At 42.7% G+C, this 26,853-nt stretch overlaps 1 protein-coding gene across 1 annotated transcript in view; it reads left to right on the top strand.

The window, feature by feature from the left end:
* Positions 1 to 26,853, top strand: part of LOC139372403 (CUB and sushi domain-containing protein 2-like) — a 773,740-nt gene that overhangs the window by 592,755 nt on the left and 154,132 nt on the right. Inside the window, exons 40-44 of the mRNA XM_071112112.1 lie at positions 2,707 to 2,825; positions 8,970 to 9,039; positions 13,822 to 13,938; positions 14,415 to 14,624; positions 23,049 to 23,237. Of these exons, the coding sequence (XP_070968213.1) occupies positions 2,707 to 2,825; positions 8,970 to 9,039; positions 13,822 to 13,938; positions 14,415 to 14,624; positions 23,049 to 23,237 (705 nt within the window). The remainder of the gene's footprint in view (positions 1 to 2,706; positions 2,826 to 8,969; positions 9,040 to 13,821; positions 13,939 to 14,414; positions 14,625 to 23,048; positions 23,238 to 26,853) is intronic.

Here is a 26,853-nt window from a genome sequence, read left to right as displayed (position 1 = left end):
GAAGTATACTATAATATCAATGGGATGTGTCCTAGTGAAATATATTATAATATCAATGGGATGTGTCCTAGTGAAGTATACTATAATATCAATGGGATGTGTCCTAGTGAAATATACTATAATATCAATGGGATGTGTCCTAGTGAAATATACTATAATATCAATGGGATGTGTCCTAGTGAAATATACTATAATATCAATGGGATGTGTCCTAGTGAAATATACTATAATATCAATGGGATGTGTCCTAGTGAAATATACTATAATATCAATGGGATGTGTCCTAGTGAAATATACTATAATATCAATGGGATGTGTCCTAGTGAAATATACTATAATATCAATGGGATGTGTCCTAGTGAAATATACTATAATATCAATGGGATGTGTCCTAGTGAAATATACTATAATATCAATGGGATGTGTCCTAGTGAAATATACTATAATATCAATGGGATGTGTCCTAGTGAAATATATTATAATATCAATGGGATGTGTCCTAGTGAAATATACTATAATATCAATGGGATGTGTCCTAGTGAAATATATTATAATATCAATGGGATGTGTCCTAGTGAAATATACTATAATATCAATGGGATGTGTCCCAGTGAAATATACTATAATATCAATGGGATGTGTCCTAGTGAAATATACTATAATATCAATGGGATGTGTCCTAGTGAAATATACTATAATATCAATGGGATGTGTCCTAGTGAAATATACTATAATATCAATGGGATGTGTCCTAGTGAAATATATTATAATATCAATGGGATGTGTCCTAGTGAAGTATACTATAATATCAATGGGATGTGTCCTAGTGAAGTATACTATAATATCAATGGGATGTGTCCTAGTGAAATATACTATAATATCAATGGGATGTGTCCTAGTGAAGTATACTATAATATCAATGGGATGTGTCCTAGTGAAGTATACTATAATATCAATGGGATGTGTCCCAGTGAAATATACTATAATATCAATGGGATGTGTCCCAGTGAAATATACTATAATATCAATGGGATGTGTCCTAGTGAAATATATTATAATATCAATGGGATGTGTCCTAGTGAAGTATACTATAATATCAATGGGATGTGTCCTAGTGAAATATATTATAATATCAATGGGATGTGTCCTAGTGAAGTATACTATAATATCAATGGGATGTGTCCTAGTGAAATATACTATAATATCAATGGGATGTGTCCTAGTGAAATATACTATAATATCAATAGGATGTGTCCTAGTGAAATATATTATAATATCAATGGGATGTGTCCTAGTGAAATATATTATAATATCAATAGGATGTGTCCTAGTGAAATATATTATAATATCAATGGGATGTGTCCTAGTGAAATATATTATAATATCAATGGGATGTGTCCCAATGAAATATACTATAATATCAATGGGATGTGTCCTAGTGAAATATATTATAATATCAACGGGATGTGTCCTAGTGAAGTATACTATAATATCAATGGGATGTGTCCTAGTGAAATATACTATAATATCAATAGGATGTGTCCTAGTGAAATATATTATAATATCAATAGGATGTGTCCTAGTGAAATATATTATAATATCAATGGGATGTGTCCTAGTGAAATATATTATAATATCAATGGGATGTGTCCCAATGAAATATACTATAATATCAATGGGATGTGTCCTAGTGAAATATATTATAATATCAATGGGATATGTCCCAGTGAATATATTATAATATCAATGGGATGTGTCCCAGTGAAATATATTATAATATCAATGGGATGTGTCCCAGTGAATATATATTATAATATCAATAGGATGTGTCCTAGTGAAATATATTATAATATCAATGGGATTTGTCCCAGTGAAATATATTATAATATCAATGGGATGTGTCCAAGTGAAATATATTATAATATCAATGGGATGTGTCCCAGTGAAATATATTATAATATCAATGGGATGTGTCCTAGTGAAATATATTATAATATCAATGGGATGTGTCCTAGTGAAATATATTATAATATCAATGGGATGTGTCCCAATGAAATATACTATAATATCAATGGGATGTCTGTCTGTCTGTCTGTCTGTCTGTCTGTCTGTCTGTCTGTCTGTCTGTCTGTCTGTCTGTCTGTCTGTCTGTCTGTCTGTCTGTCTGTCCCTCTCTCTCTCTGTCTCTCTAACTCTCTCTCTCTGTCTCTCTCTCTCTCTGTCTGTCTGTCTGTCTCTCTCTGTCTCTGTCAAAAGTTAAATAAACAATTTAAAATCCAAAATGAATAGCGACGTCTCTCATCTCTCTCATCTCTCCATATATCCCTCTCTCATCTCTCTATATCTCCCTCTCTCATCTCTCCATATCTCCCTCTCTTCTCTCTCTCTCTCCTCTCTCCATATCTCCCTCTCATCTCTCCATATCTCCCTCTCTCTCTCATATCTCCATGTCTCCCTCTCTCATCTCTCCATATATCCCTCTCTCATCTCTACATACCTCCCTCTCTCTCATCTCTCCATGTCTCCCTCTCTCATCTCTCCATATCTCCCTCTCTCTCTCATCTCTCCATGTCTCCCTCTCTCATCTCTCCATTTCTCCCTCTCCCTCTCCCTCTCTCTCTCTCTCTCTCTCCCTCTCCCTCTCTCTCTCATCTCTCCATGTCTCCCTCTCTCATCTCTCCATGTCTCCCACTCTGTCCCTCTCAGCGGTCTCTCTGACCAGTTGTCCAGAGCCAGTGGTACCTATGAACGGTATCAAGGTGGGAGAGAGACTCCAAATGAACCACGTTGTCTCGTTCCAGTGTGAGCCAGGATACACATTACAGGTAACAGTAGTAGGATACACATTACAGGTAACAGTAGTAGGATACACATTACTGGTAACAGTAGTAGAATACACATTACTGGTAACAGTAGTAGGATACACATTACAGGTAACAGTAGTAGGATACACATTACAGGTAACAGTAGTAGAATACACATTACAGGTAACAGTAGTAGAATACACATTACAGGTAACAGTAGTAGGATACACATTACAGGTAACAGTAGTAGGATACACATTACAGGTAACAGTAGTAGGATACACATTACAGGTAACAGTAGTAGGATACACATTACAGGTAACAGTAGTAGGATACACATTACAGGTAACAGTAGTAGGATACACATTACAGGTAACAGTAGTAGGATACACATTACAGGTAACAGTAGTAGGATACACATTACAGGTAACAGTAGTAGGATACACATTACAGGTAACAGTAGTAGAATACACATTACAGGTAACAGTAGTAGGATACACATTACAGGTAACAGTAGTAGGATACACATTACTGGTAACAGTAGTAGAATACACATTACAGGTAACAATAGTAGGATACACATTACAGGTAACAGTAGTAGGATACACATTACAGGTAACAGTAGTAGCATCAGTAGTAGGATACACATTACAGGTAACAGTAGTAGGATACACATTACAGGTAACAGTAGTAGAATACACATTACAGGTAACAGTAGTAGAATACACATTACAGGTAACAGTAGTAGAATACACATTACAGGTAACAGTAGTAGAATACACATTACAGGTAACAGTAGTAGGATACACATTACAGGTAACAGTAGTAGGATACACATTACAGGTAACAGTAGTAGGATACACATTACAGGTAACAGTAGTAGGATACACATTACAGGTAACAGTAGTAGGATACACATTACAGGTAACAGTAGTAGGATACACATTACAGGTAACAGTAGTAGGATACACATTACAGGTAACAGTAGTAGGATACACATTACAGGTAACAGTAGTAGGATACACATTACAGGTAACAGTAGTAGAATACACATTACAGGTAACAGTAGTAGGATACACATTACAGGTAACAGTAGTAGGATACACATTACTGGTAACAGTAGTAGAATACACATTACAGGTAACAATAGTAGGATACACATTACAGGTAACAGTAGTAGGATACACATTACAGGTAACAGTAGTAGCATCAGTAGTAGGATACACATTACAGGTAACAGTAGTAGGATACACATTACAGGTAACAGTAGTAGAATACACATTACAGGTAACAGTAGTAGAATACACATTACAGGTAACAGTAGTAGAATACACATTACAGGTAACAGTAGTAGAATACACATTACAGGTAACAGTAGTAGGTTACACATTACAGGTAACAGTAGCAGCATCAGTAGTAGAATACACATTACAGGTAACAGTAGTAGGATACACATTACAGGTAACAGTAGTAGGATACACATTACTGGTAACAGTAGTAGAATACACATTACTGGTAACAGTAGTAGGATACACATTACAGGTAACAGTAGTAGAATACACATTACAGGTAACAGTAGTAGAATACACATTACAGGTAACAGTAGTAGGATACACATTACAGGTAACAGTAGTAGAATACACATTACAGGTAACAGTAGTAGGATACACATTACAGGTAACAGTAGTAGAATACACATTACAGGTAACAGTAGTAGCATCAGTAGTAGAATACACATTACAGGTAACAGTAGTAGCATCAGTAGTAGGATACACATTACAGGTAACAGTAGTAGAATACACATTACAGGTAACAGTAGTAGCATCAGTAGTAGAATACACATTACAGGTAACAGTAGTAGAATACACATTACAGGTAACAGTAGTAGGATACACATTACAGGTAACAGTAGTAGGATACACATTACAGGTAACAGTAGTAGGATACACATTACAGGTAACAGTAGTAGAATACACATTACAGGTAACAGTAGTAGCATCAGTAGTAGAATACACATTACAGGTAACAGTAGTAGGATACACATTACAGGTAACAGTAGTAGAATACACATTACAGGTAACAGTAGTAGCATCAGTAGTAGAATACACATTACAGGTAACAGTAGTAGAATACACATTACAGGTAACAGTAGTAGGATACACATTACAGGTAACAGTAGTAGGATACACATTACAGGTAACAGTAGTAGGATACACATTACAGGTAACAGTAGTAGGATACACATTACAGGTAACAGTAGTAGAATACACATTACAGGTAACAGTAGTAGAATACACATTACAGGTAACAGTAGTAGAATACACATTACAGGTAACAGTAGTAGGATACACATTACAGGTAACAGTAGTAGAATACACATTACAGGTAACAGTAGTAGGATACACATTACAGGTAACAGTAGTAGAATACACATTACAGGTAACAGTAGTAGGATACACATTACTGGTAACAGTAGTAGAATACACATTACAGGTAACAGTAGTAGGATACACATTACAGGTGACAGTAGTAGGATACACATTACTGGTAACAGTAGTAGAATACACATTACAGGTAACAGTAGTAGAATACACATTACAGGTAACAGTAGTAGAATACACATTACAGGTAACAGTAGTAGAATACACATTACAGGTAACAGTAGTAGGATACACATTACAGGTAACAGTAGTAGGATACACATTACTGGTAACAGTAGTAGGATACACATTACAGGTAACAGTAGTAGCATCAGTAGTAGAATACACATTACAGGTAACAGTAGTAGGATACACATTACAGGTAACAGTAGTAGGATACACATTACTGGTAACAGTAGTAGAATACACATTACAGGTAACAGTAGTAGAATACACATTACAGGTAACAGTAGTAGGATACACATTACAGGTAACAGTAGTAGAATACACATTACAGGTAACAGTAGTAGGATACACATTACAGGTAACAGTAGTAGGATACACATTACAGGTAACAGTAGTAGGATACACATTACAGGTAACAGTAGTAGAATACACATTACAGGTAACAGTAGTAGAATACACATTACAGGTAACAGTAGTAGCATCAGTAGTAGAATACACATTAAAGGTAACAGTAGTAGAATACACATTACAGGTAACAGTAGTAGAATACACATTACAGGTAACAGTAGTAGGATACACATTACAGGTAACAGTAGTAGGATACACATCACAGGTAACAGTAGTAGGATACACATTACAGGTAACAGTAGTAGAATACACATTACAGGTAACAGTAGTAGAATACACATTACAGGTAACAGTAGTAGGATACACATTACAGGTAACAGTAGTAGAATACACATTACAGGTAACAGTAGTAGGATACACATTACAGGTAACAGTAGTATAATACACATTACAGGTAACAGTAGTAGGATACACATTACAGGTAACAGTAGTAGGATACACATTACAGGTAACAGTAGTAGGATACACATTACAGGTAACAGTAGTAGAATACACATTACAGGTAACAGTAGTAGCATCAGTAGTAGGATACACATTACTGGTAACAGTAGTAGGATACACATTACAGGTAACAGTAGTAGGATACATATTACAGGTAACAGTAGTAGGATACACATTACAGGTAACAGTAGTAGGATACACATTACAGGTAACAGTAGTAGGATACACATTACAGGTAACAGTAGTAGAATACACATTACAGGTAACAGTAGTAGAATACACATTACAGGTAACAGTAGTAGGATACACATTACAGGTAACAGTAGTAGGATACACATTACAGGTAACAGTAGTAGAATACACATTACAGGTAACAGTAGTAGAATACACATTACAGGTAACAGTAGTAGGATACACATTACAGGTAACAGTAGTAGAATACACATTACAGGTAACAGTAGTAGGATACACATTACAGGTAACAGTAGTAGGATACACATTACAGGTAACAGTAGTAGCATCAGTAGTAAGATACACATTACAGGTAACAGTAGTAGGATACACATTACAGGTAACAGTAGTAGCATCAGTAGTAGAATACACATTACAGGTAACAGTAGTAGCATCAGTAGTAGAATACACATTACAGGTAACAGTAGTAGGATACACATTACAGGTAACAGTAGTAGGATACACATTACAGATAACAGTAGTAGGATACGCATTACAGGTAACAGTAGTAGGATACACATTACAGGTAACAGTAGTAGGATACACATTACAGGTAACAGTAGTAGAATACACATTACAGGTAACAGTAGTAGGATACACATTACAGGTAACAGTAGTAGGATACACATTACAGGTAACAGTAGTAGGATACACATTACAGGTAACAGTAGTAGAATACACATTACAGGTAACAGTAGTAGGATACACATTACAGGTAACAGTAGTAGTATACACATTACAGGTAACAGTAGTAGGATACACATTACAGGTAACAGTAGTAGGATACACATTACAGGTAACAGTAGTAGGATACACATTCCAGGTAACAGTAGTAGGATACACATTCCAGGTAACAGTAGTAGGATACACATTACAGGTAACAGTAGTAGGATACACATTACAGGTAACAGTAGTAGGATACACATTACAGGTAACAGTAGTAGGATACACATTACAGGTAACAGTAGTAGGATACACATTACAGGTAACAGTAGTAGGATACACATTACAGGTAACAGTAGTAGAATACACATTACAGGTAACAGTAGTAGGATACACATTACAGGTAACAGTAGTAGGATACACATTACAGGTAACAGTAGTAGGATACACATTACAGGTAACAGTAGTAGGATACACATTACAGGTAACAGTAGTAGGATACACATTACAGGTAACAGTAGTAGTATACACATTACAGGTAACAGTAGTAGGATACACATTACAGGTAACAGTAGTAGGATACACATTACAGGTAACAGTAGTAGGATACACATTACAGGTAACAGTAGTAGGATACACATTACAGGTAACAGTAGTAGGATACACATTACAGGTAACAGTAGTAGGATACACATTACAGGTAACAGTAGTAGGATACACATTACAGGTAACAGTAGTAGGATACACATTACAGGTAACAGTAGTAGGATACACATTACAGGTAACAGTAGTAGGATACACATTACAGGTAACAGTAGTAGGATACACATTACAGGTAACAGTAGTAGTAGTGGTAGTAGTAGTAGTAGTAGTAGTAGTAGTGGTAGTAGTAGTGGTAGTAGTAGTAGTAGTAGTGGTAGTAGTAGTAGTAGTGGTAGTAGTAGTAGTAGTAGTAGTAGTGGTAGTAGTAGTAGTAGTAGTAGTAGTAGTAGTAGTAGTAGTAGTAGTGGTAGTAGTAGTAGTAGTAGTAGTAGTGGTAGTAGTAGTAGTAGTAGTAGTAGTAGTAGTAGTAGTAGTAGTAGTGGTGGTAGTAGTAGTGGTAGTAGTAGTAGAGACTGTAGATAGAGGGGAGTGTAGTGAGAGGAGACTGTAGAGAGAGGGGAGTGTAGGGAGAGGGGAGTGTAGGGAGAGGGGAGTGTAGAGAGAGGAGAGTGTAGGGAGAGGGGAGTGTAGAGAGAGGGGAGTGTAGAGAGAGGGGAGTGTAGGGAGAGGAGACTGTAGGGAGAGGGGAGTGTAGAGAGAGGAGAGTGTAGGGAGAGGGGAGTGTAGAGAGAGGGGAGTTTAGAGAGAGGGGAGTGTAGGGAGAGGAGACTGTAGGGAGAGGGGAGTGTAGAGAGAGGAGAGTGTAGGGAGAGGGGAGTGTAGAGAGAGGGGAGTGTAGAGAGAGGGGAGTGTAGGGAGAGGAGACTGTAGGGAGAGGGGAGTGTAGAGAGAGGGGAGTGTAGGGAGAGGGGAGTGTAGAGAGAGGGGAGTGTAGGGAGAGGGGAGTGTTGGGAGAGGGGAGTGTAGAGAGAGGAGAGTGTAGAGAGAGGAGACTGTAGAGAGAGGAGACTGTAGAGAGAGGAGACTGTAGAGAGAGGAGACTGTAGAGAGGGGAGACTGTAGAGAGAGGAGATAGAGGGGAGAGCATGTAAGGAGAGAAGAGATTTGAGTGTTAAAGAATTATGTGACAGTAAAGTGACATTGGAAAGAGGCTAATGTTATTTTGTGTGTGTGTGTGTGTGTGTGTGTGTGTGTGTGTGTGTTATTTTCCTAGGGAACCTCTCACATCTCCTGCATGCCAGGGACGGTCAGGCGATGGAATTACCCTCCTCCGCTCTGCATCGGTAAAAACCTTTTCACTTTTCATACTTCTCCTTCCCTCTCTACTGGGGACACTTCATTCATTTACATTGAATTGCAAATCAAAGGGCTTTATTGGGAAACATATGTTTACCAAGCAAAAAAAAAGGTGAAATAAACTATTAAAAATGAGCATTAAACTCACAAAAGTTCCAAAAAGTACAAACGGGAAATTAAATAAACAATAAAAAATAACAGTAAACAATGTTGTAACGATGTACAAATGCAGCAACTCCCTCATAACTCTCTCCTCCAATTTCCCCATTAACTCCTTCACAGTCTCTGCTTCGCTCACCTCCAACATCGGGTCTGGTTCTGGTTTCCTCCTTGGCTCCTTACGATAAACCGGGGGAGTTGGCTCAGGTCTGACTCCTGACTCTGCCACACTCTCCCTGTGCCCCCCCCCCCCCCCCAATACATTTTTGGGGCTGACTCTCGAGTTTATCAAAATTGGATTTGTTTTCGAATTCTTTGTGGATCTGTGTAATCTGAGGGAAATATGTCTCTCTAATATGGTCATACATTGGGCAGGAGGTTAGGAAGTGCAGCTCAGTTTCCACCTCATTTTGTGGGCAGTGTGCATATAGCCTGTCTTCTCTTGAGAGCCATGTCTGCCTACGGCGGCCTTTCTCAATAGCAAGGCTATGCTCACTGAGTCTGTACATAGTCAAAGCTTTCCTTAATTTTGGGTCAGTCACAGTGGTCAGGTATTCTGCCGCTGTGTACTCTCTGTGTAGGGCCAAATAGCATTCTAGTTTCTCTGTTTTTTTGTTAATTCTTTCCAATGTGTCAAGTAATTATCTTTTTGTTTTCTCATGATTTGGTTGGGTCTAATTGTGCTGCTGTCAAGGGGCTCTGTAGGGTGTGTTTGTGTTTGTGAACAGAGCCCCAGGACCAGCTTGCTTAGGGGACTCTTCTCCAGGTTCATCTCTCTGTAGGTGATGACTTTTTTATGGAAGGTTTGGGAATCACTTTTAACATCTCTTTTCTGGATATTGATAATTAGCGGCTATCGTCCTAATTCTGCTCTGCATGCATTATTTGGTGTTTTACCATGTACTCGCAGTTGAGTAAATGTAAAGATAGCTAACGACTGAAGTCACACAGTAAAATACTTCTTCAGGAAACTGAAGGTTGAAAGTTTGAATGTATCCCTTTATTTTACCTTTATTTAATTAGTTCAGAACAAATTCTTATTTTCAATGACGGCCTAGGAACAGTGGGTTAACTGGTCTAGGAACAGTGGGGTTAACTGGTCTAGGAACAGTGGGTTAACTGGTCTAGGAACAGTGGGTTAACTGGTCTAGGAACAGTGGGTTAACTGGTCTAGGAACAGTGGGTTAACTGGTCTAGGAACAGTGGGTTAACTGGTCTAGGAACAGTGGGTTAACTGGTCTAGGAACAGTGGGTTAACTGGTCTAGGAACAGTGGGTTAACTGGTCTAGGAACAGTGGGTTAACTGGTCTAGGAACAGTGGGGTTAACTGGTCTAGGAACAGTGAGTTAACTGGCCTAGGAACAGTGGGTTAACTGGTCTAGGAACAGTGGGTTAACTGGTCTAGGAACAGTGGGTTAACTGGTCTAGGAACAGTGGGTTAACTGGCCTAGGAACAGTGGGTTAACTGGTCTAGGAACAGTGGGTTAACTGGTCTAGGAACAGTGGGTTAACTGGCCTAGGAACAGTGGGTTAACTGCCTGTTCAGGGGCAGAATGACAGATTTGTACCTTGTCAGCTCGAGGGTTTGAACTCGCAACCTTCCGGTTTCTAGTCCAACGCTCTAACCACTAAGCTAAGCTGATGTTTGTTCTTTGTTATAGAGCCAAAAATGTTGGAGAATGTGGTTTACCGATACTCGTTTTGGATCGATAACTCTTCGTGTCGTTTTATTTTGTGTTTTCCAAGTGGTTGGAGTCTATGGATTCTTGAATTACATTGAGCTGATTTCAGACGTTCCTTCTGTTCCCTTAGTGTATTTCTGTATTGTTTTTAAGTGAGTCACGCGTAGACTGTTTTCTGGGTCTCTATGTTTTTTGGTTGGACAAGTTTCTCAATTTCTTTCTTAGTGTCACGTTCGTTACAATGAGTGGATGCAGATTGGAAGTGAAACTCAAAGAAAACAATAAATACGAATACATAGTCAAGATCCCACAAAACACAATGGGGAAATGGCTGCCTAAATATGATCCCCAATCCACAACACCGATAAACAGCTGCCTCTGATTGGGAACCATACCAGGCCAACATAGATCATTAATCACCTAGATAACCCACCCTGGTCACTGTCATGCCCCAACCAACATAGAGAATGAACAGCTCTCTATGGTTAGGGCGTGACACTTCGATTTTTTTGCATTTTTGAGCAAACCATTTGTCGTTGTTGTTAATTTTCGTAGGCTTGAAATTTTTAGATTTTGATAGGGAAGCTGTGAGCTCAAAAATACTGTTTAAGTTTTTTACTGCCAAGTTTACAACTTCACAGTTTTTCACTATTACAGTGGAACATTTTGTCCAGGAAGTTGTCTAGAAGGGTTTGAATTTGTTGTTGCCTAATTGTTTTTTGGTAAGTTTCCTTTCATCTATAGCATTTCTTAATATTATTCAGTTCCTTAGGCTTTGATGCCTCATGATTTGAGTATTGCTCTGTTCAAGTAGACTGTGATTTTGCTGTGATCTGATAGGTGTGTCAGTGGACTGACTGTGAACGCTCTGAGAGACTCTGGGTTGAGGTCAGTGATAAAGTAGTCTACAGTACTACTGCCAAGAGATGAGCTATAGGTGTCCCAACCATAGGAGTTCCCTCGAAGTCTACCATTGACTATGTACATACCCAGCGTGTGACAGAGCTGCAGGAGTTGTGACCCGTTTTTGTTGGTTATGTTGTCATAGTTGTGCCTAGGGGGGCATATGTGGGAGGGAATGCTGTCACCTCCAGGTAGGTGTTTGTCCCCCTGTGTGCTAAAGGTGTCAGGTTTTTGTCCGGTTCTGGCATTTAGGTCGCCACAGACTAGTACATGTCTCTGGGCCAGGAAATGATTGATTTCCCCCTCCAGGATGGAGAAGCTGTCTTCATTAAAGTATGGGGATTCTAGTGGGGGGATATAGGTAGCACACAGAAGGAAATTTTACTCTGTTGAGATCATTTCCTTTTGAATTTCTAGCCAAATGTAAAATGTTCCTGTTTTGACTCATTTAATAGAGTGAGTTAGGTCTGCTCTATACCAAATTAGCATACCCCCTGAGACACCTTCCCTGTTTCACACCTCTATACCACCCACCTGGTAGTGTGGTGGATGGGACTAGCAGCTCTCTGTAACCTAGAGGGCAACCAGTGGGTCCAACTCCTCTATACCACCCACCTGGTAGTATGATGGATGGGACTACCAGCTCTCTGCAGGGCAGCCAGTGAGTCGATCTCTCTCTTCTCTCTCTCTCTCTCTCCTCTCTCTCTCTCTTCTATCTATCTTCTCTCTCCTCTTCTCTCTCTCTCTTCTCTGCCTCTCTCTCTCTTCTCTTCTCTCTTTCTCTCTCTCCTCTCTCTTCTCTTCTCTCTCCTCTCTCCTCTCTCTCTCTTTCTATCTCTCTCTTTCTCTCTCTCTCTCTCTCTCCTCTTCTCTCTCTATCTTCTATCCTCTCTCCTCTATCTCTCTCTCTCTTTCTCTTGTTTACGTTCTCTCACCTTTTGTCTTTTCGTCTTTCATTATCTCTCCCGCTCCCCTCTCTCTCCCGCTTGCTATCTTCCTCTCCTCTTTCTTCCTCTATTCATATGCCCCTCTCCATATCTCCCTCTCTCTATCTCCTCTCTCTCATCTTCTCTCTCTCATCTTCTCTCTCTCTCTGTCTCTCTCTCTCCTCTCTCCTCTCTCTCTCTCATCTTCTCTATCTCTCTATCTCTCTATCTCTCTTTCTCTCTCTCTCTCTCTGTCTCTCCTCTCTCCTCTCTCTCTCTCTCTGTCTCTCCTCTCTCCTCTCTCTCTCTCTCTGTCTCTGTCTCCCTCTCTCCTCTCTCCTGTCTCCTCTCTCCTCTCTCCTCTCTCCTCTCTCCTGTCTCCTCTCTCCTCTCTCTCTCTCTCTATGTGTCTCGGTGTGTCTCTCTCTCTCTCTCTCTCTCCTCTCTCTCTCTCTCTCTTTCTCTCCATATCTCCCTCTCTCCTCTCTCCTCTCTCCTCTCTCCTTCTATCTTTCTCTCCATATCTCCCTCTCCTCTCTCCTGTCTCCTCTCTCCTTTCTCTCATCGTATTCCCTTTAAGCCATGTTTCTTCGCTTCAATCAAAGTGGCATTTGAATCAATCAGTGGTTTAAGCTCAAAGAACGCTGTGATGGCGAGAGGGAGTAGAGACAAAAGGGAGCAGAGTAGAGAGGGTAAAGAGATGTTTCTCATCCCTCTGATATGGGCATTGCACATTGTAGGTGTTTGAGAGACCTTTGATGGTTTAGAGAGCTGTATTGTAGGGTATTTAGGTGCTTGAGAGACCTTTGATGGTTTAGAGAGTGGAATGAACCTATTTCATGTTTATACTTGCTCCTGCGGTGTCAATTTATTAAAGAGCAAAAGCATAATTTTTGGTGATAAAACAATACAATCTTTTCCACATGCAAAACAAATCATTCATTTGAGCAAAGATTATGTCTGTCAGGTGTTGCCATGACTACAGCTTGCCATGCCATAGATGGTAATTATTACCAATAAGCACCACTCTTTTTGGTTATAATGGTTTATCCCAAATACATTGACCCCCTTTCTCCATTCTCTCTATGCTTCGGTCCAGCTCAATGTGGAGGAATCCAGGGGGAGATGGAAGGCATGATTCTTAGCCCTGGTTTCCCTGGCAACTACCCTAGCAACAGTGACTGTACCTGGAGAATCTACCTGGCTGTGGGATACGGTGAGAGAGAGCCCCCTTCACTAAGATGCCGTGATTGTTGTACAGTACTCCACAATACCAGAGGAGCCGCAATAGAACGAGATAAATTAGAAAGACAACGGATGTTAGTCTCTGGTTATCTGTCTCTAACCCTTACCTGTGTTCCTGAGGTTACCTGTGTTCCTGAGGTTACCTGTCTCTAACCCTTACCTGTGTTCCTGAGGTTACCTGTGTTCCTGAGGTTACCTGTGTTCCTGAGGTTACCTGTCTCTAACCCTTACCTGTGTTCCTGAGGTTACCTGTGTTCCTGAGGTTACCTGTGTTCCTGAGGTTACCTGTGTTCCTGAGGTTACCTGTGTTCCTGAGGTTATCTGTGTTCCTGAGGTTACCTTTCTCCAACCCTTACCTGTGTTCCTGAGGTTACCTGTGTTCCTGGGGTTACCTGTGTTCCTGAGGTTACCTGTGTTCCTGAGGTTATCTGTGTTCCTTCACCCCAGGAGCCCACGTCCAGTTCTTAAACTTCACCACCGAGGCCAACCATGACTTCCTGGAGATTCGGAACGGGCCCCTGGATACCAGCACTGTGATTGGTCGATTTAGTGGACAGGATGTCCCGCCCTCCCTTCTCACCACCTCCCACGAGACCACAGTGTATTTCCATAGCGACCACTCCCAGAACAGGCCAGGCTTCAGGTTTGAGTACCAGGGTAAGAGATTGATGAAGATACTGTAATGGAATGGATGCTAATACATTTCAGGTTGATTTTCAATAGACAGGTCCCATCCATAATTCAGCCTGTTTTTCCCCACGGTTTGGAGATGAGGCACACTGCCGTCTGAAAACATCTCACTAAACTAAACGTGGAGTGAACTATTCCTGTGAAAACGACAACAAGATATCTCTCCACCTGTCTGACTCATTTTGTCCCTGGATATATTTTTATTGACCACATTCCTCCACAAAGATGTCATCAGAGAATAAACAGTCACCTAACTCGTAAACGCAAAATGATGAATCTGGATCCATGGATTTGTCTGTGTTGCGTTACACCAGTAGTATTTCACTGATCTTGGATGTAAACCTGTCATAGGCTTAAAACACTTAAAAGACACACCCTCGTCCACTTACCCTCGCCTTATGCCCTTGGGGGAATCACCGTCGCCATCTTGGAGTGCGATCCAAATGATTAGCCAAGCAAGGGAAGTTTACAACGTCAGTCCCTCAGCCCTCGTTTTTAGCCTGCTTTGTGAGTGTACAGTAACGTTCACTCCGGGGCCTGAAACGCTGCATTATTCAATTCATGAAGATTGTTCATCCGCTAAGAAAAGTCAGCGATAACTTAATAAAAACAAGTCAACATACAAGTGTAAGTAAAACAAACACGTTAGAAATTGTTCTACTACAAGACGACACAAACACGTCTCGTAAAAAGTAAATATGTTTTTGTTTGATTATCTTTTGGAAATTGTAGAAATTGTAGAAAACAGAAACCCCTCCCTCCTCTCTCTACCCCAGAAGACAGAAAACCCTCCCTCCTCTCTCCACCCCAGAAGACAGAAACCCCTCCCTCCTCTCTCCACCCCAGAAGAAAGAAACCCCTCCCTCCTCTTTCCACCCCAGAAGACAGAAACCCCTCCCTCCTCTCTCCACCCCAGAAGACAGAAACCCCTCCCTCCTCTCTCCACCCCAGAAGACAGAAACCCCTCCCTCCTCTCTCCACCCTAGAAGACAGAAACCCCTCCCTCCTCTCTCCACCCTAGAAGACAGAAACCCCTCCCTTCTCTCTCCCCCAGAAGACAGAAACTCCTCTCTCCTCCCCAGAAGACAGAAACCCCTCCCTCCTCTCTCCACCCCAGAAGAAAGAAACCCCTCCCTCCTCTTTCCACCCCAGAAGACAGAAACCCCTCCCTCCTCTCTCCACCCCAGAAGACAGAAACCCCTCCCTCCTCTCTCCAACCCAGAAGACAGAAACCCCTCCCTCCTCTCTCCACCCCAGAAGACAGAAACCCCTCCCTCCTCTCTCCACCCTAGAAGACAGAAACCCCTCCCTTCTCTCTCCCCCCTCCTCTCTCCTCCCCAGAAGACAGAAACCCCTCCCTCCTCTCTCCACCCCAGAAGACAGAAACCCCTCCCTCCTTTCTCCACCCCAGAAGACAGAAACACCTCCCTCCTCTCTCCACCCCAGAAGAAAGAAACCCCTCCCTCCTCTCTCCACCCCAGAAAACAGAAACCCCTCCCTCGTCTCTCTACCCCAGAAGACAGAACCCCCTCCCTCCTCTCTCCACCCCAGAAAACAGAAACCCCTCCCTCCTCTCTCCACCCCAGAAAACAGAAACCCCTTCCTCCTCTCTCTACCCCAGAAACCCCTCCCTCCTCTCTCCACCCCAGAAGGCAGAAACCCCTCCCTCCTCTCTCTACCCCAGAAACCCCTCCCTCCTCTCTCCACCCCAGAAGGCAGAAACCCCTCCCTTCTCTCTCTACCCCAGAAACCCCTCCCTCCTCTCTCCACCCCAGAAGGCAGAAACCCCTCCCTCCTCTCTCTACCCCAGAAACACCTCCCTCCTCTCTCCACCCCAGAAAACAGAAACCCCTCCCTCTTCTCTCCACCCCAGAAAACAGAAACCCCTCCTCTCTCCACCCCAGAAGACAGAAACCTCTCCCTCCTCTCTCCACCCCAGAAGGCAGAAACCCCTCCCTTCTCTCTCTACCCCAGAAACCCCTCCCTCCTCTCTCCACCCCAGAAGGCAGAAACCCCTCCCTTCTCTCTCTACCCCAGAAACCCCTCCCTCCTCTCTCCACCCCAGAAGGCAGAAACCCCTCCCTCCTCTCTCTACCCCAGAAACCCCTCCCTCCTCTCTCTACCCCAGAAACCCCTCCCTCCTCTCTCCACCCCAGAAGGCAGAAACCCCTCCCTCCTCTCTCTACCCCAGCAACCCCTCCCTCCTCTCTCCACCCCAGAAGGCAGAAACCCCTCCCTCCTCTCTCTACCCCAGAAGACAGAAACCCCTCCCTCCTCTCTCCACCCCAGAAGGCAGAAACCCCTCCCTCCTCTCTCTACCCCAGAAACCCCTCCCTCCTCTCTCCACCCCAGAAGGCAGAAACCCCTCCCTCCTCTCTCTACCCCAGAAACCCCTCCCTCCTCTCTCTACCCCAGAAACCCCTCCCTCCTCTCTCCACCCCAGAAGGCAGAAACCCCTCCCTCCTCTCTCTACCCCAGCAACCCCTCCCTCCTCTCTCCACCCCAGAAGGCAGAAACCCCTCCCTCCTCTCTCTACCCCAGAAGACAGAAACCCCTCCCTCCTCTCTCCACCCCAGAAGGCAGAAACCCCTCCCTCCTCTCTCTACCCCAGAAACCCCTCCCTCCTCTCTCCACCCCAGAAAACAGAAAGGAAAAACCGTTATCTGCAGAGCTACGGCACAAAGGTGCTTAACTTGATATTGTGATTCGGTGAATGAGCGGTAAATTGGAAGGTGGCTTCTATCTGGCATCTCCAGAATGATGGGCATGTTATCATGTACAATAAAACATTATATTTAGAAATGCCCCATTTTGCAATGCTTTACTTGCAATGCTTTACTTTGCATTACTTTACTGCTCGCAAAGGATGCTCTGATCCAGAAAAAATCTATTTATTTAGTCATCTTTCTTTTGTATCCACCGAAAAAATGAACAGTTTGATGACTGCATCAAACTCAGGTACTCGCTGAAGAACCCAATTCGGCATATTTTTTCACTTTTTCTGTCCCAAGAATACCTTTATGATTGAAGAGAAACTGAGAGATGAAGGGAGAGAGAGGGAGGATAAAAGACAGAAAGAGCGTGAGAGAGGTAGAGAGAGAGAAAGTAAGAGAGGGAGGGATAGAGATGGGAGAGTGGAAATGAAGTCATTTCACTCTGATGCTGCAAATGTCTGGGTAGAATACTCATCCTGATAAATTAGTTACAGCCTCACAGCGATGTGTTACTGGATCTGGGATCGGGATTGCAGACAAACCCAGACATCTACTACACTGTCCTCTAATGGAGGAGGACATTCCGTGTCTACCACACTGTCCTCTAATGGAGGAGGACATTCCGTGTCTACCACACTGTCCTCTAATGGAGGAGGACATTCCGTGTCTACCACACTGTCCTCTAATGGAGGAGGCCATTATGTGTCTACTACACTGTCCTCTAATGGAGGAGGACATTCCGTGTCTACCACACTGTCCTCTAATGGAGGAGGACATTCCGTGTCTACCACACTGTCCTCTAATGGAGGAGGCCATTCTGTGTCTACCACACTGTCCTCTAATGGAGGAGGCCATTCTGTGTCTACCACACTGTCCTCTAATGGAGGAGGCCATTCCGTGTCTACTACACTGTCCTCTAATGGAGGAGGACATTCTGTGTCTACCACACTGTCCTCTAATGGAGGAGGCCATTCTGTGTCTACCACACTGTCCTCTAATGGAGGAGGCCATTCTGTGTCTACCACACTGTCCTCTAATGGAGGAGGCCATTCTGTGTCTACCACACTGTCCTCTAATGGAGGAGGACATTCCGTGTCTACCACACTGTCCTCTAATGGAGGAGGCCATTCTGTGTCTACCACACTGTCCTCTAATGGAGGAGGACATTCCGTGTCTACCACACTGTCCTCTAATGGAGGAGGCCATTCCGTGTCTACTACACTGTCCTCTAATGGAGGAGGACATTCCGTGTCTACCACACTGTCCTCTAATGGAGGAGGACAATCCGTGTCTACCACACTGTCCTCTAATGGAGGAGGCCATTCTGTGTCTACCACACTGTCCTCTAATGGAGGAGGCCATTCTGTGTCTACCACACTGTCCTCTAATGGAGGAGGACATTCCGTGTCTACCACACTGTCCTCTAATGGAGGAGGCCATTCTGTGTCTACCACACTGTCCTCTAATGGAGGAGGACATTCCGTGTCTACCACACTGTCCTCTAATGGAGGAGGCCATTCCGTGTCTACTACACTGTCCTCTAATGGAGGAGGCCATTTCGTGTCTACCCTACTGTCCTCTAATGGAGGAGGACATTCGTGTCTACCACACTGTCCTCTAATGGAGGAGGCCATTATGTGTCTACTACACTGTCCTCTAATGGAGGAGGCCATTCCGTGTCTACTACACTGTCCTCTAATGGAGGAGGCCATGCTGTGTCTACTGCACTGTCCTCTAATGGAGGAGGCCATTCCGTGTCTACTACACTGTCCTCTAATGGAGGAGGCCATTCCGTGTCTACCACACTGTCTGCCAATGGAGGAGGCCATTCCATGTCTACTACACTGTCCTCTAATGGAGGAGGCCATTCCGTGTCTACCACACTGTCTACTAATGGAGGAGGCCATTCCATGTCTACTACACTGTCCTCTAATGAAGGAGGCGATTCCGTGTCTACTACACTGTCCTCTAATGAAGGAGGCCATTCCGTGTCTACTACACTGTCCTCTAATGGAGGAGGCCATTTTGTGTCTACTACACTGTCTACTAATGGAGGAGGCCATTCCGTGTCTACTACACTGTCCTCTAATGGAGGAGGACATTCCGTGTCTACTACACTGTCTACTAATGGAGGAGGCCATGCTGTGTCTACCACACTGTCTACTAATGGAGGAGGCCATTCCGTGTCAACTAGACTGTCTACTAATGGAGGTGGCCATGCTGTGTCTACTACACTGTCTACTAATGGAGGAGGCCATGCTGTGTCTACTACACTGTCCTCTAATGGAGGAGGCCATTCTGTGTCTACCACACTGTCTACTAATGGAGGTGGCCATGCTGTGTCTACTACACTGTCCTCTAATGGAGGAGGCCATTCCGTGTCTACCACACTGTCCTCCAATGGAGGAGGCCATTCCGTGTCAACTAGACTGTCTACTAATGGAGGAGGCCATTCCGTGTCAACTAGACTGTCTACTAATGAGGGAGGCGATTCCGTGTCTACTACACTGTCCTCTAATGAAGGAGGCCATTCCGTGTCTACTACACTGTCCTCTAATGGAGGAGGCCATTTTGTGTCTACTACACTGTCTACTAATGGAGGAGGCCATTCCGTGTCTACTACACTGTCCTCTAATGGAGGAGGACATTCCCTGTCTACTACACTGTCTACTAATGGAGGAGGCCATGCTGTGTCTACCACACTGTCTACTAATGGAGGAGGCCATTCCGTGTCAAATCAAATCAAATCAAATCAAATCAAATTTTATTTGTCACATACACATGGTTAGCAGATGTTAATGCGAGTGTAGCGAAATGCTTGTGCTTCTAGTTCCGACAATGCAGTAATAACAAGTAATCTAACTAACAATTCCAAAACTACTGTCTTGTACACAGTGTAAGGGGATAAAGAATATGTACATAAGGATATATGAATGAGTGATGGTACAGAGCAGCATAGGCAAGATACAGTAGATGGTATCGGGTACAGTATGTACAAATGAGATGAGTATGTAAACAAAGTGGCATAGTATAGTATAAAGTGGCTAGTGATACATGTATTACATAAGGATACCGTCGATGATATAGAGTACAGTATATACGTATGCGTATGAGATGAATAATGTAGGGTAAGTAACATTTATATAAGGTAGCATTGTTTAAAGTGGCTAGTGATATATTTACATCATTTCCCATCAATTCCCATTATTAAAGTGGCTGGAGTTGAGTCAGTGTCAGTGTGTTGGCAGCAGCCACTCAGTGTTAGTGGTGGCTGTTTAACAGTCTGATGGCCTTGAGATAGAAGCTGTTTTTCAGTCTCTCGGTCCCAGCTTTGATGCACCTGTACTGACCTCGCCTTCTGGATGATAGCGGGGTGAACAGGCAGTGGCTCGGGTGGTTGATGTCCTTGATGATCTTTATGGCCTTCCTGTGACATCGGGTGGTGTAGGTGTCCTGGAGGGCAGGTAGTTTGCCCCCGGTGATGCGTTGTGCAGACCTCACTACCCTCTGGAGAGCCTTACGGTTGAGGGCGGTGCAGTTGCCATACCAGGCGGTGATACAGCCCGCCAGGATGCTCTCGATTGTGCATCTGTAGAAGTTTGTGAGTGCTTTTGGTGACAAGCCGAATTTCTTCAGCCTCCTGAGGTTGAAGAGGCGCTGCTGCGCCTTCTTCACGATGCTGTCTGTGTGAGTGGACCAATTCAGTTTGTCTGTGATGTGTATGCCGAGGAACTTAAAACTTGCTACCCTCTCCACTACTGTTCCATCGATGTGGATAGGGGGGTGTTCCCTCTGCTGTTTCCTGAAGTCCACAATCATCTCCTTAGTTTTGTTGACGTTGAGTGTGAGGTTGTTTTCCTGACACCACACTCCGAGGGCCCTCACCTCCTCCCTGTAGGCCGTCTCAACTAGACTGTCTACTAATGGAGGTGGCCATGCTGTGTCTACTACACTGTCTACTAATGGAGGAGGCCATGCTGTGTCTACTACACTGTCCTCTAATGGAGGAGGCCATTCTGTGTCTACCACACTGTCTACTAATGGAGGTGGCCATGCTGTGTCTACTACACTGTCCTCTAATGGAGGAGGCCATTCCGTGTCTACCACACTGTCCTCCAATGGAGGAGGCCATTCCGTGTCAACTAGACTGTCTACTAATGGAGGAGGCCATTCCGTGTCAACTAGACTATCTACTAATGGAGGTGGCCATGCTGTGTCTACTACACTGTCTACTAATGGAGGAGGCCATGCTGTGTCTACTACACTGTCCTCTAGTGGAGGAGGCCATTCCGTGTCTACTACACTGTCTACTAATGGAGGAGGCCATTCCATGTCATTCTCAGTAAACAACATTCTCATGAACGAAGTGTTTCCTTCTGTTGTCTATGTCTGTCTCACAACATAATGCATAATGCTCAGCCTCTTCCTGGTTCTGTATTGATGGCACCTCTTCCTGGTTCTGTATTGATGGTACCTCTTCCTGGTTCTGTATTGATGGTATCACAAATTTAAACACTGCAACACCATAGTATAGAAAGTCTGACGGTGTTCTGCAGCATTTCCTGTTTGACTGCTCTGTTTCTGTCTCTCTCTCTGTTTCTGTCTCTCTCTCTGTTTCTGTCTCTCTCTCTGTTTCTGTCTCTCTCTCTGTTTCTGTCTATCTCTCTGTTTCTGTCTCTCCCTCTTTTTCTGTCTCTCTCTCCCATCTCTATCCCTCCCTCTGTTTCTGTCTCTCTCTCCCATCTCTATCCCTCCCTCTTCCCTCTGTTTTTGTCTCTCTCTCCCATCTCTCTCCCTCCCTCTTCCCTCTGTCTCTCTCTCCCATCTCTATCCCTCCCTCTGTTTCTGTCTCTCTCTCCCATCTCTATCCCTCCCTCTGTTTCTGTCTCTCTCTCCCATCTCTATCCCTCCCTCTGTTTCTGTCTCTCTCTCCCATCTCTATCCCTCCCTATTCTCTGTGTCTCTCTCTCCCATCTCTATCCATCCCTCTTCCCTCTGTCTCTCTCTCTTCCATCTCTATCCCTCCCTCTTCCCTCTGTCTCTCTCCCTTCCATCTCTATCCCTCCCTCTTCCCTCTGTCTCTCTCCCATCTCTATCCCTCCCTCTGTTTCTGTCTCTCTCTCCCATCTCTATCCCTCCCTCTGTCTCTCTCTCCCATCTCTATCCATCCCTCTTCCCTCTGTCTCTCTCTCTCCCATCTCTATCCCTCCCTCTTCCCTCTGTCTCTCTCCCATCTCTATCCCTCCCTCTGTTTCTGTCTCTCTCTCCCATCTCTATCCCTCTCTTTTCCCTCTGTCTCTCTCTCTCTCATCTCTATCCCTCTCTCTTCCCTCTGTCTCTCTTTTTCATCTCTATCACTCCCTCTTTCCTCTGTCTCTCTCTCCCATCTGTATCCATCCCTCTTCCCTCTCTCTCTCTCTCTCTCCCATCTCTATTCCTCCCTCTTCCCTCTGTCTCTCTCTCCCATCTCTATCCCTCCCTCTGTCTCTCTCTCTCATCTCTATCCCTCTCTCTTCCCTCTGTCTCTCTCTCTCTCATCTCTATCCCTCCCTCTTTCCTCTGTCTCTCTCCCATCTCTATTCCTCCCTCTGTTTTTGTCTCTCTCTCCCATCTCTATCCCTCCCTCTTTCCTCTGTCTCTCTCCCATCTCTATTCCTCCCTCTTCCCTCCTCCCCAGCCTATGAGCTTAATGAGTGTCTGGACCCAGAGCCGTTCCGTTACGGCGTGGTGGTGGGGGCAGGCTACAACGTGGGCCAGTCCATTTCGTTCGAGTGCCTCCCCGGCTACCAGCTAATGGGACATTCCATCCTGACCTGCGAACACGGGACCACACGCAACTGGGACCGCCCCTTCCCTCGCTGTGAAGGTAACACACTACAGACTCTAATTCCGATTCGCTAGCGCCACCCGTAATAGCACCTCATTGGTCCAATTAATTCCTGTTCAACTTTGAAATGAACCAGTACTGGACTTAAGAGCTCTTCAGTGGAATCAATACCAAGAAGATAGGGAACAAGATGGAGATAGGGGAACAAGATGGAGAGAGGGGAACAAGATGGAGAGAGGGGAACAAGATGAAGAGACGGGAACAAGATGGAGAGAGGGGAACAAGATGGAGAGAGGGGAACAAGATGGAGAGAGGGAACAAGATGGAGAGAGGGAACAAGATGGAGAGAGGGAACTAGATGGAGAGAGGGAACTAGATGGAGAGAGGGAACTAGATGGAGAGAGGGAACTAGATGGAGAGAGGGAACTAGATGGAGAGAGGGAACTAGATGGAGAGAGGAGAACAGGATGGAGAGAGGGGAACAAGATGGAGAGAGGGGAACAAGATGGAGAGAGGGGAACAAGATGGAGAGAGGGGAACAAGATGGAGAGAGGGGAACAAGATGGAGAGAGGGAAACAAGATGGAGAGAGGGGAACAAGATGGAGAGAGGGAACAAGATGGAGAGAGGGAACAAGATGGAGAGAGGGAACAAGATGGAGAGAGGGAACAAGATGGAGAGAGGGAACAGGATGGAGAGAGGGAACAGGATGGAGAGAGGGAACAGGATGGAGAGAGGGAACAGGATGGAGAGAGGGAACAGGATGGAGAGAGGGAACAAGATGGAGAGAGGGGAACAAGATGGAGAGAGGGGAACAAGATGGAGAGAGGGGAACAAGATGGAGAGAGGGGAACAGGATGGAGAGAGGGGAACAGGATGGAGAGAGGGGAACAGGATGGAGAGAGGGGAACAGGATGGAGAGAGGGAACAAGATGGAGAGAGGGGAACAGGGAGAGTGTGTGTGTGTGTGTGTGTGTGTGTGTGTGTGTGTCAGCATATGTGCATTTATGTACACACCCACATCTGTGCCTGTGCTTTCCACATCCAAATCAAGCCAGGATGCACCAGCCCATCCCCAGCTCTCCTGCGAGGATCTCTGACTGTGAACGTAATTAAATTGGCTTTAATGTAAGGGATAGAAGAGTAGAGAGACAGAGAACTTCCACAAAGCTGAGAACGATCTGAGAGACAGGGCAAGAAGGGCATTCTACACCATCAAAAGGAAAATACAATTTGACATAGCAATTAGGATCCCTTTTATGGTTGTGAGGTCTGGGGTCCTCTCACCAACCAAGAAATCACAAAATGGGACAAACACCAAATTGAGACTGCAGAATTTTTCAAAAAATATCCTCTGTGTACAACGTAAAACACCAATTAATGCATGAAGAGCAGAATTAGGCCGATACCCGCGAATGATCAAAATCCAGAAAAGAGCCGTTAAAATCTACAACCATGTAAATTCAAATCCAAATTCAAGTGTTTAATTCAAAACCAAAAGCTGAGCCTGAAAACAAAAACACACAAAAAAATTCCCAAAGTCGACGAAATTACTAATAAAGAAAACAGAGCTCCTCCTCCAAGAGATAAATGATTTGCAGAAATGACTAGATTACTAATAAAGAAAACAGAGCTCCTCCTCCAAGAGATAAATGATTTGCAGAAATGACTAGATTACTAATAAAGAAAACAGAGCTCCTCCTCCAAGAGATAAATGATTTGCAGAAATGACTAAATTACTAATAAAGAAAACAGAGCTCCTCCTCCAAGAGATAAATGATTTGCAGAAATGACTAGATTACTAATAAAGAAAACAGAGCTCCTCCTCCAAGAGATAAATGATTTGCAGAAATGACTAAATTACTAATAAAGAAAACAGAGCTCCTCCAAGAGATAAATGATTTGCAGAAATGACTAAATTACTAATAAAGAAAACAGAGCTGCTCCTCCAAGAGATAAATGATTTGCAGAAATGACTAAATTACTAATAAAGAAAACAGAGCTGCTCCTCCAAGAGATAAATGATTTGCAGAAATGACTAAATTACTAATAAAGAAAACAGAGCTGCTCCTCCAAGAGATAAATGATTTGCAGAAATGACTAAATTACTAATAAAGAAAACAGAGCTCCTCCTCCAAGAGATAAATGATTTGCAGAAATGACTAAATTACTAATAAAGAAAACAGAGCTCCTCCAAGAGATAAATGATTTGCAGAAATGACTAAATTACTAATAAAGAAAACAGAGCTCCTCCAAGAGATAAATGATTTGCAGAAATGACTAAATTACTAATAAAGAAAACAGAGCTCCTCCTCCAAGAGATAAATGATTTGCAGAAATGACTAAATTACTAATAAAGAAAACAGAGCTCCTCCAAGAGATAAATGATTTGCAGAAATGACTAAATTACTAATAAAGAAAACAGAGCTCCTCCTCCAAGAGATAAATGATTTGCAGAAATGACTAAATTACTAATAAAGAAAACAGAGCTCCTCCAAGAGATAAATGATTTGCAGAAATGACTAAATTACTAATAAAGAAAACAGAGCTCCTCCAAGAGATAAATGATTTGCAGAAATGACTAAATTACTAATAAAGAAAACAGAGCTCCTCCTCCAAGAGATAAATGATTTGCAGAAATGACTAAATTACTAATAAAGAAAACAGAGCTCCTCCTCCAAGAGATAAATGATTTGCAGAAATGACTAAATTACTAATAAAGAAAACAGAGCTCCTCCAAGAGATAAATGATTTGCAGAAATGACTAAATGTTTTCCAAATTGTATCTTTTACAGTAAACACTCTTATTAAAGGAATCCAAATTGTATCTTTTACAGTAAACACTCTTATTAAAGGAATCCAAATTGTATCTTTTACAGTAAACACTCTTATTAAAGGAATCCAAATTGTATCTTTTACAGTAAACACTCTGATTAAAGGAATCCAAATTGTATCTTTTACAGTAAACACTCTTATTAAAGGAATCCAAATTGTATCTTTTACAGTAAACACTCTTATTAAAGGAATCCAAATTGTATCTTTTACAGTAAACACTCTTATTAAAGGAATCCAAATTGTATCTTTTACAGTAAACACTCTTATTAAAGGAATCCAAATTGTATATTTTACAGTAAACACTCTTATTAAAGGAATCCAAATTGTATATTTTACAGTAAACACTCTTATTAAAGGAATCCAAATTGTATCTTTTACAGTAAACACTCTTATTAAAGGAATCCAAATTGTATCTTTTACAGTAAACACTCTTATTAAAGGAATCCAAATTGTATCTTTTACAGTAAACACTCTTATTAAAGGAATCCAAATTGTATCTTTTACAGTAAACACTCTTATTAAAGGAATCCAAATTGTATCTTTTACAGTAAACACTCTTATTAAAGGAATCCAAATTGTATCTTATTACAGTAAACACTCTTATTAAAGGAATCCAAATTGTATCTTTTACAGTAAACACTCTTATTAAAGGAATCCAAATTGTATCTTTTACAGTAAACACTCTTATTAAAGGAATCCAAATTGTATATTTTACAGTAAACACTCTTATTAAAGGAATCCAAATTGTATCTTTTACAGTAAACACTCTTATTAAAGGAATCCAAATTGTATCTTTTACAGTAAACACTCTTATTAAAGGA

The sequence above is a fragment of the Oncorhynchus clarkii genome, chromosome 18 (assembly GCF_045791955.1).
Source record: "Oncorhynchus clarkii lewisi isolate Uvic-CL-2024 chromosome 18, UVic_Ocla_1.0, whole genome shotgun sequence".
NCBI lineage: Eukaryota > Metazoa > Chordata > Actinopteri > Salmoniformes > Salmonidae > Oncorhynchus > Oncorhynchus clarkii.
Note: the sequence above shows the minus strand (reverse complement) of the source record. Positions and strands in the feature narration are given on the sequence as shown.